This window comes from Artibeus jamaicensis, unplaced genomic scaffold (genome assembly GCF_021234435.1).
Source record: "Artibeus jamaicensis isolate MK-2021 breed Jamaican fruit bat unplaced genomic scaffold, CSHL_Jam_final contig_233, whole genome shotgun sequence".
Lineage (NCBI taxonomy): Eukaryota > Metazoa > Chordata > Mammalia > Chiroptera > Phyllostomidae > Artibeus > Artibeus jamaicensis.
Window position 1 is genome coordinate 36,664,596 of NW_026521486.1, and position 17,104 is coordinate 36,681,699.

Genomic DNA, 17,104 nt, shown 5'->3' on the forward strand with positions numbered 1-17,104 from the left:
TCTACAGATTCAGTGCATTCTCTTTTAAATTACTAATGACATTCTTTTCAGAACTAGAATACATAATCCTAAAATTTATATGGGACCACAAAAGACCAAAAATGGCCAAAACATCCTTGAGAAAGAACAGCAAAAGTTGTATGTGTCATGCTTCCTGATTTCAAACTATACAAAAACAGATACATAGATCAATGGAAGAGAACAAATAGCACAGAAATAAGCTTATGCACATATGGTAAATTAATTTACAACACAGGTGTTAAGAATATACAATGGGGAAAAGACATCCTCTTGAACAAAGAGTGTTGGGAAAATTGGATAGCGACATGCAAAAAATTAAAAATAGACTAGTCCCTTAAACAATATACAAAAATTAACTTAGATTTAAATGTAAGAACTGAAAGCGGACAACACATAGAAGAAAACATAGGAGGTGGTAAGCTTTTTACATCAGTCTTGGCTGTGATATTTTGGATATGACACCAAAAGCAATGTCAATAAAGGCAAAAATAAACAAATAGAACTACATTAAACTAAAGCCATCAACAGGGCAAAAAGTCACTCTACTGAATGGAAGAAGATATTTACAAATGATATATTCCATAGGGGATTAATATCCAAAATATATAAATAACTCATACAGCTCAACAACAATAAAAACAATTCAATTAAAAAGCAGGCAGAGGATCTGAATAGACACTTCTGTAAAGAAGATACATAGGTGATGAACAGACACATGAAATGATGCTCAGCATCACTAATGCAAATCGGAACCACAGTGAGATATTCACAGCTGTCAGAAGGCTGTTATGAGAAAGGCAACAAAGAGCTATTGTTCATGAGGATATGGAGAATAGTGAACCCTTTTGCACTGGTAGGATTTTAAATTCATGTAGCCACTCTGGGAAACAGTATGGAGATTTCTCAAAAAATTAAAAATATAATTACCATATGACTCATCAATTCCACTTCTGGGTATTTATCCAAAGAAAACAAAGACAGTAATTCCCAGAGACATTTGCACTCCTATGCTCATTGCAGTGTGTCTACAATATCAAGATTTGGGAGCAACCCAGGTGTTCATTGACAGGTGAATAATAAGGAAAATGTGACATGCATAATGGAATATTACTTGGCGATAAAAAAGAATGGTGTCTTGCCATTTGTGATGACAAAGAAGGACCTAGAACGGTGGTTTTCAACCATTTTCATCTCACGGCACATATAAAATAATTACTGAAATTGTGTGGCACAATAGAAAATATGTGTTTAGCCTGTCTGACAGAAAAAATGGGTATAATTTTGATTCATTCATACTTGATGGCTGTTGTCATTTTTAATTGAACAGTCTACGAGCAAAGAGGTCAGAGTCCCTGACTAAACAGTCAGGTACTGCATTTTTTTTTAAAGATTTTATTTATTTATCTTTAAGAGGGGAAGGGAAGGAGAGAGGGAGAGAAATATCAATGTATGGTTGCCTCTCGTGCGTCCCTGCTGGGAATTGGCCTGCAACCCAGGCATGTGCCCTTGACTGGGAATCAAACCTCAGTCCTCTGGTTCGCAGGCCCCCACTCAATCCACTGAGCTACACTAGCCAGGGCATAGTGTGTGTTTTAAAGATTCTTGCAGCACACCGGTTGAAAATCGCTGACCTAGAGCGTATTCTATTAAGTGAAGTAAATTGGACAGAGAAAGACAAATACTCTATGATTTCATTTAAATGTGAAATTAAAAAAAAATACCAATGTACAAACAAGACAGAACAGAAACAAACTCACTGATACAGAGAACAAACTGACAGGTGCCAGAGGAACGAGGTCTAGGGGATGGATGGAAAAGGGGAGGGAGATGAAGAAGGACAAACTTGCAAGTATAAACTAAGTCATGGAGATGGCGTGTGGAGTAGAGGGGACATAGTCAATATCCTAATAACTGACAACCCTCGTTGACAGATGGTTACTAGACTTTCCTGTGGTGATCACTTTGTGAGATATAGAAATGTCAAATCACTGTTATACAGCTGAAACGAATATAACATTTTGTGACAAGTATAACTAAAATAAATTTAAAAACCAATATAAAACGATAAATTAGGATAAGAACCAAATACATATGTTTTTATTAATTTGTTGGTGTTTATGGGGTTAAAATATATTTCATTGACAAATATATCAAGGGGAAATTTTCACAATTGGTTATGGAATTTTAATGATACAGCATGAAATGTAATACCAACTAATGAAAAGCTCAGACATTTTTTCAATGAAAACATATGGATGGCCAACAGGAACATGAAAAGATGCTCAATATCACTAACCGTAAGTGAAATGCAGTTTAAAGCCCAATAAACTGTTACCTCACACCTGTTAGTGTGGCTGTCATTAAAAAGACAGTAAATAACAAGTGTTGTTGAGGATGTGGAGAAAAGGAAACACTTTGGCTCTGTTGGTGGGAATGTAACTTGCTTTAGTCACTATGGAAATCATTATGGAGGTTCCTTAAAAGATTAAAAATAAGATTACCAAATGATTCAACAATTTCTCTTTTGGCTGTTTATTCAAAGAAAATTAAATTGCTAACTTGAATAGATACATGCACCCCACATTCATTGCAGTGCTGTTTATGGTAGTCAAGATATGGAAGCCTGAGTGGCCAGCAGTGGACAAATAGACGAAGAAATCGAGGTGTGAGTGTGTCCGTGTCTGCGTCTGTGATGGCGTGTACCGTGGAATCTTATTCAGCCATAAAAAACTGTCTTGCCATTTATGAAAACATGGATGGACCTTGAGGCATTACGTGAAGTGGAATAAAAGTCAGAGAAAGAAAAATACCATATGGTTTAACTTATATGTGGAATCTAAAGGGAAAAAAAACCCCAAATGAATAAGCTCATAGATACTGAAAACAGATTGATGGTTTCCATAGGTGGGGGTAGAAGGTGGACAAAATGGGTAAAGGAGGTCAACAAGTACAGACTTCTTATATTTATATAAAATAAAAAATTTCTGGGGATGTAATGTACAGCATGATGACTATAGTTAATAATACTGTTGCTAAGAGAGAATTTTTTATTTAACCTTTATTGTATTTTTTCCATTACCATGTAGTCCTCTTATGCTCCCCCCTCCGGCAGTAACCACTCTGTCGTCCATGTGCATGAGTCCTTTTTTAAGAGAGTAAATTTTTCAAAATCTGTCTTTTTAGTTACAGTTGACATACAATGTTACATTCATTTCTGGTGTATTACTTAGTTATTAGACATTTATATACCTTACAGAATGATCACTCCTGTAAGTCTGGTTCCCATCCAGCACGATACATAGTTATTACAATATGATTGACTAGCTTCCCTGTCCTGTCTTTATATCCTGTGATCCCATGGCTATTTTAATAACTGGCTCTTTGTACTTGATCCCTTTCACATTTTTGGCCCATTCCCCTAACCCTATCCTATGTGTTGACCATCAGTCAGTCTGTTCTTTATATATGTGAGTTTGTTTCTGTTCTGTCCGGTTTTTTAGACTTCACATCTAAGTTAAATTATGCAGTATTGTCTTTCTCTGTGTGACTTAATTCACTTAGCATAATACAGTCTAGGTCCAATCATGTTATAAATTGCAAGATTTCAAATCTTAAAAATTCTCATCACAAGAAAAATAATTCGGATGACGAATGTTAACTAGACTTATTGTGGTGATCATTTTGCAATATATGCAAATATCAAATCATAACTGATAACTGAAACATGGATGTGAATTATACTTCAAAAAAGTAAAATAAAAACAAATCTTGGGTTGAAGGCTTACCCAAAGTCTAAGATGCTTGTTTTTCATAGTCCTTAATTATATCTGCAAAAAATCTAGTTTTCAAATAAAGTTACATTCATAGGTACTGGAAATTAGGATGAGTACATACCATTTTTAAAAACACAATTGACTGGGGAGGGAGAAGAGGGTAAAGGGAGACTAAGTGGTGATGGAAGGAGACTTAACAGGGTGGTGAACACACAACACAGATGATGTATCATAGAATTGTACACCTGAAACCTATGCAATTTTATTAACCATTGTCATCCCAGTAAAGTCAATAAAAATGCCATCAAACTTATGATAGTCTTCCCAAATTTCTGTTCTTGCAAAGTACAAAATACACTCCCCCTATCTCCACAGCCCCAGAAATTTTAACCAATTTCAGCATAATGTCTAAGTTCAAAATCTCATCTAAATATCTTTAGCTAAAAAATCCCAAACGTTATTATCAAAATTATCTAAACCAGATATGGGTGAGAGTCTGGATATAGGCCATCTTGGGAACAGAATTCTCTTCATTGGGGTACCTGTTAAACTGGGAAAGAGGTACCTACTTCCAGAACACAGTGGTGGAAAAGGTAAAAGGTATGGGGTAGACACATTCCCATTACAAAAGGGAGGACTTGGAAGTGATAAAGGGGGCTATCAGTTCTAAGCAACTTTGAAACACAAAAGGGAAAAGTCCATTAGGTGTCAAGGCCTGAGAAGAATCTTTTGTGCCTTGATGTCCCACCCTGTGAGCCAATGTCCAGCTTGGTGAGCCTCTGAAACTATGGTTCTGCCTGGTCCGCGTCGGGTTCTGTGGATGCAGCCCATTTGCTTTCTGTGCTCATGATTCTGGCTTGCTCACTCTTTATGCTCTCACTGTCACCCTCTGTGTCTGTGCCTCTGCCAACAGCTGCCTCTGCACACATGACTTGAGCTGCTGTATCTGGGCCCGTGGCTCTAGCCTCTGCACCCAGCGCTCTGCCCCCAGAGTCTCTTCTTTTTCTTCAAGGCAAGAGAATGTTTGCAGACACGTAGCCCTATCAAATTATTTCCTCCCAGAAGTTCAACAAATAGACTTTCGTCATTTCTTTTTATTTTGGTCCTCTTCAGCCCAGGCTTACAGTATTTTTGCCAGTATAACATTCTCACAAACCTTGTGGATATCCTCTGTCAGTCAAGGTGATTCACGCCCCTACGCAAATTGGGTTCCCACAGGTCCTTTCTGCAGAATTCCTGTTTTTCTTCCTGGCTTCTGCTGAGATGGTTGATTGGATCTGTGAGTCACATACCTAATCTCTTGAGCAAAAAGTTGTCCAGTCACACCCTTGATCTCTCAGAGCATTCATTAAAAAAAATGAATGTTTTTAATTCTAACATCCTTTGTGACCTGGAGAGACTGAGAACCTCCCAAATCATCCAGTTCTGCTTTCTTTTTGTTAACATATGTTTTCCAACTTATTTTTTCCTCTTACATTTTACCATGAGCAGTGGGGAGAAACCAGGCCTCACCCTCAATAGTTTGCTTACAAATCTCTTCAGCTAAGTATGGAAATTCATACATTCGCTCATACATTCGACTTTCTGCCCTATAGTAGAACACAATTCAGCCAAGTTTTCTAACACTTTATAACAAAGATCACCTGTTTTTCAGTTTCCAGTAACATCTTTCTCATTTCTTTCTGAGACCTCACCAAAAGGACCTTTACTGTTTAAATTTTCACTGGTATTCTGTTCCTGATGATACATCTATCATCTAAAATGATAGCTTTCTCTAATGTGCTCTTTACTTCCTTCTGAGCCCTTACCAGAATCATCTTCAACATCCATATTTCTATCAATGATCTCTTCAAAGCAATCTGGGCTTCTTCTGCCTTGCACCTTGAAATTCTTCTAGCTTCTACCCAACTATTCAATTCCCAAGGTGCTCCACATTTTTAGGTATTATAGTAGCACCCCTGTTCTCAGTACCAAAATCTTTATTCGTTTCCTAAGGTTGCTATAGCAGTATTTTACAAAATTGGAGGCTTAAAAGAGCAAAAGTTTATTCTCATACAGTTGTGGAAATCAGAAGTCTAAAATCAATAGGTCGTCAGCGCTGTGTTTTACCAAAACTTCCAGTGGAGAATCTTCCCTTGACTCTTCCTGCTTCTGCTGGCACGTGGTGTCCTTTGCCTCGTGGCAGCGGATCTTCATTTCCGCCTTCGTGTCTCAGTCTCGCTCACCTTTCTTTTCTAAGGAAGCTAATTGTAGGATAGAAGGCCACTCTAAATCCAGTAAACGTACCATCTTCTCATGAATGTCTACATCCAGTGTGATTTTATCTTGCAAGAATTTTATATGCAAAGGCCCTATTTCAATTAAGGTTACATTTATAGATACCAGGGATCAGGATTAGGGATTGGATACCTGGGATCAGGATTGAACATATTTAGGAGGGTGGAGGGGTCACGATTCAGCCCATTGCAAGCACCAAAGAGGAATTTCAGGTATTTAAAAATAGGAAGGTAAATTATAATACTGTGGACCAAAACACTCAGAATATAAAGACAAATGACCAAGATATTAAAAAGTGATTTTCATTATTAAGGCAGTTTTCTTTTTTTGATCAACATATTAAATATTTTGAGAAGCTGTGCTATTAGAAAATCCCTTTTGGTTATCAGAGTTAAAATACAATCAAACTTTGGAGAGTATACCTAAGTGGGAAAAGTCATAAGAAATTAGAATTTTTGAGAGTTCATATCTTTATAGATTGAGATAAATTTCAGCATTTATTGTATTCATAAGGCATAAGTTTGTTCTTTAACATTAGCAGGCTGGAAATTGTTCCTTGATATTCTCAAAGTGGAGAACTTCAAAGTAGGAATGATTTGTTGTAATTATCCTGATACAAGTAGCTACAGCCCTTTTTATGATCGCAAACTGTCCTCCCATCCCTCTTTTCCTCTCTGGTCCCCAGTTCTTTCTCCTTCCTTCCCTCTTTTGCTTAATTTTTTTCTCCTTCTTATCTCCTTTCCATTCATTTCCTTTTATTTTTCCCCTGCTTGATTTGAATTAGTTTTGAGCATCTCTTTCTCTAGGCACTTGGCCTTTGAAGACTTCAACAAAGTTGAAGATAAATAGTAATTTCTTTTAAACCTGGCACAGAGTGGAGTTTCTGCCTTTTCTGTTGGAGCAAATAATAAGGTGACATTGAAGTGGCAGTCGGAACAGGTCCAATTCAATCAACAAATCAGCCAGCAATTTAGTCAGGGTTACACAAGAGGCCAAATTCTCAGGCTCTACAGAATTTGGCTTTTTTCTTTAACAGATTGTAGTTGGTAGAGGAGATACTGTGCTAATGAAGAAATGATAAAGGCAACAATAATGGCACTTTTGTAAACGCACCATCTTATGAATATTACTTGTAGTTGTTTTCATTTGCAGAGTGATAAATTACATGTGACCTGCTTATTCATTTCTCATTTGTGAACTACTGATTCCTTAAGGTTTTAGTTTAGACACAGATGTAACATTTTCATGTCAAAACTCAGAACTTTCATGAGTTTTGTTAGTTAGTATATAGAAGAATCAATTACTTCTGTGCCTGGGTGAACAAATTACGGAGTTTTCTCCATACCTTCACCATTGTTTTGGTTAGGGAAACTTCCAGAAGGAGTTTGTTTTGTTGTCTTGTTTTTGACTGAGAAGATTCAGCAAAGCTGATTTGGAGTCTGTGTGCTAATGAATTCATGTAGTGTATTAAGGCAGCCGTTAATGGAATGGGGCCAGAGATGAAAATTAATTTTTTGAAAGATGCTGGAAATATTCAGCTGAAGTTTAAGGTTATATATTTCAGTATTAAATACAGTTTTCTGTGGAAAAGATGCTTTGTTTTTATATGTAATATTACTTTATACCTTCAGACTGATTCTTACATGCTTGTGTCATTTCTTCTCTCATTTTATATTTGGCTAAATGTTCAAATTAGTCTGTGAAACTGACTTGAAGACTCTGAAGGATTGTATCATGTGTTGTTATTTGTTAGTGATTGTATGGGAAGACTAAGAAATGACATAGAATGGGAGGTGGGGATTAAACATTAATTCAGTGGGAAAAACTTCCTGTTGTGTAATGCTGTGTCATGCCAGTGAAAGGTATTTTCTTTCAGAAACCAACTAGACTTGTTGCAGCTGTCAAACGTGGGTTCTGTAAGTGATGGAGAGGTGGTGCATTGTTGTTTTTGGTCTATTTTGACAAAGGGTACAAATAAGATAATCTGATCTTTGTGCTTCTCTGACATTTATAATAAGGCCATTTTAGTGCATTGGAATCCTCAGGTTTTGGTGGGGGGATTTTATATTATTTCTCAGTTAGAACTTTTCAGTGCATTGGTTGGATGTTATTCCTCTATCTTTATTTTGATTTACTGCCCTGCAAATTTCCTTTTGGAATATTTGGAGGTGTTTATGGCTGCCTTAGCCAATATAGTTGATTAGTTGTTGTGAAAGGAATATGATCTTGTGGCTTCTCAGAGATTGGTAGTGAAGCTTATATTGGAAACCTTTCTCAATCAGATGATATTAACTAATTATGTTCTGCTAATTATGTTCAGTCTAATTATAGACTGGTCTTGACCAAAGAATTTGGAAAGGGAGAAGCAACTGCATTCAGTTAATTGGGTGTAATGGTCGATTGGCGTTTGCAGTTCCTTCCCTCCCTCTTTTCTTCTTTCTTTTTTTCTCTTTTAAGTACTGTAGTGATTTATTCCTAATACATAAATCAAATGTTGGTTTTTAACCATCTGTGTTTCAGAGGATCCTGTTACTATGCATGGGTTAACTTATTAGTGGTGATTAGTATGAGTTCTGTTGTTAGCAATGGCCAATAATAACATAGTGTGAATTGAGAAATGTTTATCAGTTTGCGCCTTAAGCTTGGGGTTTGAAATTTTTTTTGTGTATAAATCTTGTTTCCAGTATCTGAACTGAGTTTTGTCATCAATATACTAATGATGCCTACTTTAAAATTTTGCTAATTTCTCACTCTTTTAATGTGAAAAATCTATATTTGTTAATTACATGGTTCCTATTTACATATGTGTTTAAAAATATTTTTCAAAACCAATTGTGTTAGGCATATTAAGGATAATAGACCTGGGTACATTTAATAATTTTGACAATGTGACTTTATATTATTTTTTCAGACCAAAATTTCTGGTTGGCAGTAATGAATCGATGAATGACTATTTCAAGTTTTATCAAGAGTGACCAATTTGCGTCTTGCTTTCATTGAAAGATACAACTTATGACATGTGATTCTATGTGCTAATGGATTTATGTAGAAAATGAATCTATTGATGAGGAGTTGGGAGTATACTCAAATAGTTTTTAGTCTTTGGATATTTCTTACGAAGCACTGGGTTGGCTGCCGGGAGGTGGGATTCAGGCTCCACTCTGCCCTTACTGAACCCAGTGACCCTAAACAGTCTCCTCCACCTCTCTAGGCTCAGTTTTCTCACTTATAAAATGAATATACTGGAATAGCTTACCTTTAAAGTCTCTTCTTATTTAAAAAGTTTATAGTTTTATTTAAGCTGAGGGCATTTTCATGAATCTTTCCTTTATAATGATGATTTTGGGTTTGACATTTTGAAAGAAAGCTATCATTGTGGCCAAAGTTGTTTTTGACTACTTTGTAGATAGGTTGAAAATTTGGGGCTCTATATTTTTGAAATAAAAATTTCAGGCTATGTATGATTTTTTGGTTATTCCTCTGTTTTTTTTTTTTTTGAGGAGGCTGGTAACTGGGCAGCCTGGTGCATTACAGTGTGGTTATATGATTGCCATCAGTAACTTTGAAGTAAGCAAAGGGGGATTAATAAATTAAGTTTTAGCATACTATATAATAGAATAGTGCCAGAAACATTAGAAGAGTTTTCTTAGAAATGACTTAATCTCACTCCCTCATTTAATAGATAAAGAAAGATGTCCAAAATATTTGTTAATTTATATTGACAATTATAAATTACATTGAGAACATTGACTGTAATCACATTCATTCACTCAACAAACATATATGTGAACCTATTAAGTAGCCTCATTTTTGAAGACTAGGTTTTACATACACTTCTAACATTCTTATTACAATGTTAAATACTGTCCTTTTGATGAAGATTGAAACATACTTCTTTCTTCCCAGATATGTTTGGCCTCCAAATCCTGTCCATTCTTACTTCTTTATTCAGTCGTTATATATTGAGCTGACATTATACACAAGGCAGTATTTGAGGTACATGTATTCAATGGCAAGTAAATTTTCAGCTTCCCAAATGGGAAGTTAATGTTCACCTTTGAAATCTCTCTAGTGTCTGCTTTGCCAAGTGCCATAGTGTTAGAGAGTACCATCATTCTCTTTCCATCATTATAGTAACAGGGGAAGATAGGCAATGGACAATAAATACAAAGTAATAAGTAGTGATAGGTGCTGTGAATAAAAATGAAGCATGATTAATAGAAAATGATGAGCGTGTACTATTTGATCCAGGGTGGGTGAAGGAACATCTCTCTGTTATGATGACTTCTGAGCAGTATCTGCAGGAAATGGGTGAGATATCTGGGGCAGAGAGTGCGGAGTCCCAAGAATTGCCTAAGATGTTAATATAGAAACAAAATGTCAAAATGCCTATTTCTATTACTTTTTTTAATCTTGAAAGGCAAGAGAAAAACTATGTGATTATTTATGACATGGATTGATGCTTTGCCTTTCCTAAGTCCTTACATGAGACCATTTGCATACCATTTGTGAAATAACCTGACCTGAGTGGGACTTCCAGGGTGATGAGTTAGTAGGGAGGCCCTGAGTCGCTTCCTTGTTTTTAGTATAAAGTAATGCATGAGCTTGCATAACTGGGTAATTGAATTTTGATGGCATATTATGTAGTTTTTATTAGAACAGCTTTTACAGAAATGGAAAATGACTTTAAAAAGAATGCTACCATGAGCCATAGATTGATAATCATGCCAATAAAAATCAGTGTTATAAAAAGTTTCTCTAGTGGTTCTTTATGTCCAGGGCTGTCCAACCCACGGCCTGTGGGCTGCATGTGGCCTAGGATGGCTATGAATGCAGCCCAGCACAAAATCGTAAACTTATTTAAACCATTATGAGATTTTTGTGTGTTCGTGATTATGTGTTGCAGTGTATTTAATGTGTGGCCCAAGACAACTCTTTTACTAGTGTGGCCCAGAGATGCCAAACAGTTGGGTACGCCTGGAACTTTAGGCAATTTGGGAAGATAATGGCTTAGCTACAATAAGATATATTAGGGACGTAGCAGAAAGGGAAATTAGATGATGTGATGAAACAGAACCTGTTACATCAGTAAATATAGTAAGTGAGGGAGTTGAAGAACAAGTAAGTGTAGCAGTATATGAACGAGAACCATTCACATTATCTTTTATCTTTAGTGTAGTTAAAGTTTAATATTCTCTCAAAAGTCATTGGAGTGATGGTGCAGTCATTCCTTGCAGTCATTCAGGCTCCTTTGCTGGCAGAGGCTGTGCTGTTTGCCACACGTGGCTTTCATTGTCCTCCTGGGCATTGACACCCAGCAAGCAAATAGAGGAAGAAAGGAAATGTGTGGAGGGTTGTGTGGGCTGTTTTTGTGCTTCAGCCCTGGAATGGTGTACATCGCTTCCACCAAGCTGACATTCCTGAAGTGATTCCCAGTTGGCTGAGATGCATTACCCTGTTTATATACAGCTAGATTCAGTTTGCTAATATTTTAGTTTTTATATTTTTAAAAGAGATTATTCCTAATTTTATTTTTTAAAGACACATTTGTAAATTTTAGTATAAGGGATATGCTGCCGTAGTAAAATATGTGGGGCAATAATCTCTCTTTTCCTAGGCTCTGGAAGAATATGTGTTAGATTTCTGTTGTGTCTTTCTGAAATGTTTATTGAAATTTACTTAAGACGTGTGGGCTTAGAGATTCCTTGGTCAGCGGTTTTTTTATTTTTAATATAGCTTCAATTTCTTGAACACATACAGAACTATTCAGTTTTTTTAATCATATGTTTCAGTTTTCCAAAGTTGTGTTTTTTTCTAGGAGTTTTTTATTTCATCCTAAAAGTCATTTTTACTGATACAGTATTTTACAATATTTGATCACTTTTAGAAATATCTGTAGGTTATGTAATATTCTGAATTCATGCATATTAAAATTTATTTTATATTTTTAACATTATCAGCTTACCACATTTCATTTTTTGACATGTCTATTTGATTTTTTTACTATGTTCCATATCTTTTTAAAGTTTTCTTGGTATTTTCCATCATTTTTTTTCTCTTTTCCCTGTAGGCTGTACTTCCACTATCTTTTGGTTCCCTAATCTTGCTTTCTGTTCCATTTAATCAACTATTCATCTCATCTATTGAGTTGTTAACAGCACATATTTCTCAGATACAGAATTTTTATTTTAGGAATTCCAGTTTTCTGAATGACAGTCTTTAGCCTATCCATTTTTAAATATTTTTCTCAAACACATTAATCACACATATTTTAATGTTCTCAATAACTAATAACTGAATCACTGATGGGCCTTTTTTTTCCTGTTCTTTTTTTCTTGGTGTCTTCTATTGTCTTCTCTGATAATGTTGTATTGAAAGCTGTGTGTACCTGTGTGTTTTGAAAAATTGAAAAGGCTCTGTGGAATGTTAACATTGTCCAAAGAAAGTCCATTCTTTTTCTTCCCTAGGAAGATAAAATGGGAGGTCGATCACCGTAATCCAGTGGTTCTCAAACTTTATGTATTAAACTGTTGGTGTATATGTATAAACCAAAATTAATTTTAGACTGTAAGAAAGAATAAAAAGCATTTATTTGAACAAAAGGAGCTATAGCCCAGGACACAGAGATTCAAGTAGAAAATTCAGGTAGGATCCCCAGGCAAAGGAGAAGCTGCCTTTTTGTGTTTTAAGATTTTATTTATTTATTTTTAGAGAGAGGGTAAGGGAGAGAAGAGAGGGAGAGATACATCGAAAAGAAATAGAAGCACTGGAATTTCAGAGGAAAAAGGGAAGGGATTTAGAGGAACTAGTATAAAGGACACATGGACAACAGCTAAGGGGGGTGGAGATGGGAGGGAGGTGGGGAGCATGGGGGGGTGGGCTGGGATGGGAGTAGAAGACGGAGAACTGTACTTGAAAAATAATTTAAAAAAGAAAAGAGATGGAAACACTGATGGGCTACTTTCTGCATGTGCCCCAACCAGGAACTGAACCCGCAGTCCAAGCACGTGCTCTGACCAGGAATCAAACCAGTGACCTTTTGCTTTGCTTTGTGTGAGGAAGCCCAACCAACTGAGCCATGCTAGTCAGGACAGGGCTGCCTTTTGTAGCTAGAGTTCCCATCCAAGTTTCCAAAAGGTCTGTTTTATGTAAATTAGGTGTCCAAATTGTGTGGTTCTGACTGGCTTGGGTAGTTCTCAGTCCTTTGGTAGAAAGATGAAACCAGGGTTTCCCTGCATTGGTGTCCAGAGAGTACGTTCGTGATACAATCTTTCCTATAAGTGAGCTGGGCAAACCACTCAGCTAGCGGGCTGCTGAGCAGCCGGCACCAAGGAAGAGACAAGAGTCACACACAGCAACTGTGCTATTCACTCAGCTTTTATTAAGTGCAGGTTCACTCAAAGTAGAACATCAACGTATGTTAATATCCTGCTCACATTCTAACAATCTAAGAGAATTCCAACACACACACAGAGCAATCAGTGGGGGATAATGAACCCAAATCCCAGTGTCTCAGGCTGCAGGTCCAGGAGACAGCACGGTGGGCAAGGGAGTGGTCAGTGTCTTACAAGGAAAGATCTCTGGAGCCACATAGGCAGCAGGGCAGAGACAAAGTCCTTAGTCCAGCAGGGCAGAGCTGCCAGCAGCTGATGCCAAGGGAGATCAGCGTGGCGTGGAGCAGCACTGTGGTGTGTGGAACTCGGCTGTCTCTGCAGTGGTCTGGAGCCTGCCTCAGTTATATCTTGAAAGTGGTGTACTCCACCCTTCTGGGCCTTTTTGATAAGTGTCTTGGCACCCCTGATGGAAAGTGGGGAATTTCCCAAGGAGCCTGTGGGTGGTCCTGCTATGCAGACATGGCTTTTTTGATCACATGTGCAGATATCTTAGTTGTGTCTTCTTCCCAAATGTGTCTGCTCTGACTTAGGTGGTTTCCCTCTTGAACCAAAGTGTCATGGCTGACTGGCAGCCATCTTGGCTGACATGAGTGACTTAGCTTTGTTTTATGTACTTTGTTCTATTTTGATTGGACCAATGCCATTTTATTGGTCTTGCTCTTCACAATTCACATACACAAGCAGTGCAGGAAGCCCACAGTTCAGCCCAGGGTTCTTCCAGGTATACAGATGTGTGAGGAGCCCCAGTCAGCAGATGGCTGCTAGGCTGTTATGATTCATAAAATTGGGTCCTCCAGTGATCATGAGGAGTCTGTCTCAGGAGATAAATTCCTTCTCACGGTTCACATCAAGTGAATCGTTCTTCTTGGGATCCGCATACGTACTACTAGAGAAGTAATAAAAAAGTTTAAAGACAAAGGTTTGTTCAAGTAATACAAGGCCTTCTGCCTCTTGATCCAGGGCCAGAATTGCCACATGCTCAAAGGGACAGCACCATTGCCTTATGTGATCTCGCCTCTCAGCTGACAGGTTTCCGTTTTCAGTTATCCCTTTCATTTTTAATTGCCCCAGCCCTCCCTAATGCTTTTAAACAGAACTTTTTTAATGAATAGCTTTTCATTTTTCAGCTGCAACACTGATGTTTCACAAACCACACGCTTATTAATGTCTACAAAAGTCAGTAGTTTTACTATTTTGTAAATGAAAGAACAAATCATTATTTAATTTCTTTTTTTTTTTTTTTCAGGAAAAACACAAACAAGAATTGGAAGACATGAGGAAAGCTGGTCATGAAGCCCTCAGCATTATTGTGGATGAATATAAGGTAGAGGATTGAGAGTTTTTTAAACTTTGATAAAGTTTAGTAAAAAATTTTAACATAGGCATAAGCAAACATACACAAATTGTGGAATTCTAGTGTAGTCTTATTTTGGTAAAGAATTCCTTTCAGTTGATTTATAATGTTCATTAAAAGCCTGCTTAGTAATGCTGGATGTAGTGCTGCCTTTGAGAAGTTATAGATCGAATATTTGAGGATATAAGATTGGCAGCTAAAGATTCAAAAACAAAATACTATAGAAATAATTTTTGGATTATATTATGGCTCTACTTCTCATAGAAAAAGAAAGATATGATACAAACCTGAAAAGCATTGTTATACTTTTATTCTTAAATATTTTAAGTAGATTTCAGTATTTATTTAAGTATGGCAGAAATTGTGATAAATGTCAATATGAGTAATACGCAGTACTATTCTTTTGATTCTATGCTTGTATAAGCTTAATCATTTATTTATTTATTTTAAAGATTTTACTTATTTATTTTTAGACAGAGGGGAAGGGAGGGAGAGAGGGAGGAAAACATCAATGTGTCAGTGCCTCTCGCATGCCCCCCACTGGGGACCTGGCCTGCAATCCAGGCATGTGCCCTAGACTAAGAATCAAACCGGTGACCCTTTGGTTCTCAGGCCGGTGCTCAAGCCACAGAGCCATACCAGCCAGGGCAAAGCTTAATCATTTAAAGCAATTTAGTGTTTAATAATAAAATGTTTCCTAACATTTCATATTACATTTTTTTTCCACAAGAAGCATACATTCTTGTTGAAATCAAACAATTTTCCCAGAGGTAACACTGTTAGCTGTTTGATGTGCATTTTCTCAAAGTTTTCTCTCTCTCTCTCTGTAGATATAGATAGATAGATATAGATATAGATATAGATATAGATATAGATATAGATATCTCCACATCATACTTTGTAATTTGGATTTGTTTTTACAAAAATGTTTTTCTACTCAATCTGTTCTTTGTTTCTTGCTATATTTACTCAATATGACTTAGAGATATTTTAATGTCAGTTTATATACACTTATTTTATTTTTGTCAGTATTCTGTAGTATTCCATAGTACATACATACCACAATTGCTTTACCTGTATAGGAATTTGGTTTTGTTTTTGATTGTTCATTATTACACTAAATGTTTTCTTAAAAATCCTTCTATTTCATGTGGAATATATAAATATTTTGTCAATTAATCTTTATTCCTAAGCTTGATAGAAATTAATGTCATTTTAGTTAGCTGATAATTTAATGTGAAAAAGATTCCTGTAGCAAGTCATTTGTATAAAAGTACATAAGAAGTACATCCAAAATTACTTTAAATGAAAAACTTTCCCCCTTTCCATAAAATGATCTGGTAGATAGCTCCTGGGACATGAAAGGTTATTTTTGCAACTTGGCCCCATATAGAAACTGGTGTAGTTGTTGAGAAGGTCATTCAAAAAATGTCTGGTTTTTACAGCTGTGATTATTGGCTCTTTCTATAATGTTGTGAATTTTTAGTTCTGCTAATATAAACCAGCTTTAGTTATTGAGTTGGGGAAAAGTATAAGATCTATTTTGAACCATCTTTTTTTCCCTGAGGGTAATGGTAGGTAGAATTAAAACACTGGAATTTATATAATTCTTTTGAAATAGTAAGTGATATATTCTTGGATGAATTTTATTTTTTACTGTTTATTATGACATTTAAATTAAATGTTTTGAAAGTATTTACAGTGTATACTTATATATATTTCTAAACAGCTCAGTATTTAGTATGTTAAATCCTTTTTTGGTTCTAGATTCATACAATTTCCTTTGCTGAAAATATGTTTATTGTATATTACTTTCAACACTGCCAACTAATGTGGTTAAAATCCTATGTGAAAAATTTGTAAATATATTTTGCGATTGTATTTTGAGGAAATTTGGTTGTAAGCTACTTTATTTCCTTTTTGTCTAGTATCATTACTTGTTAATAACTTTAAAAAAAGGATTTAAAAGTATCAAGCATTAGGTATTATGATTTACTGAAAAGGATTAGGAATCGAACCAGATCACATACAAAGTTATATTTTATTTGTCATAGTAACTTAAAGCCAGTTAACATGAAAACTACGTAAATTCTTCTACAGCAGGGAACTTTGATGTAAATATATTTTATATAGCTTTAGATATTGATTTAGTGATGAACTTAACATTTGGTATAATAACATTACAATACCCTCAGGAAGAATAATATCTAATCTATTAATTATCACATGCAATTTTATAATCCAGGTGATCTAAAAACATACTGAGCACCAAATTCATAGTAGTA

General features: G+C 36.0%; 1 protein-coding gene across 2 annotated transcripts in view; it reads left to right on the forward strand.

Annotated features, from left to right (window-relative positions):
- Window positions 1-17,104, forward strand: part of CCDC91 (coiled-coil domain containing 91) — a 277,346-nt gene that overhangs the window by 118,076 nt on the left and 142,166 nt on the right. For both annotated transcript variants that reach the window (XM_037144864.2, XM_053661500.1), the window contains exon 7: window positions 14,712-14,789. In XM_037144864.2, coding sequence (XP_037000759.2) covers window positions 14,712-14,789 — 78 coding nt within the window. The remainder of the gene's footprint in view (window positions 1-14,711; window positions 14,790-17,104) is intronic.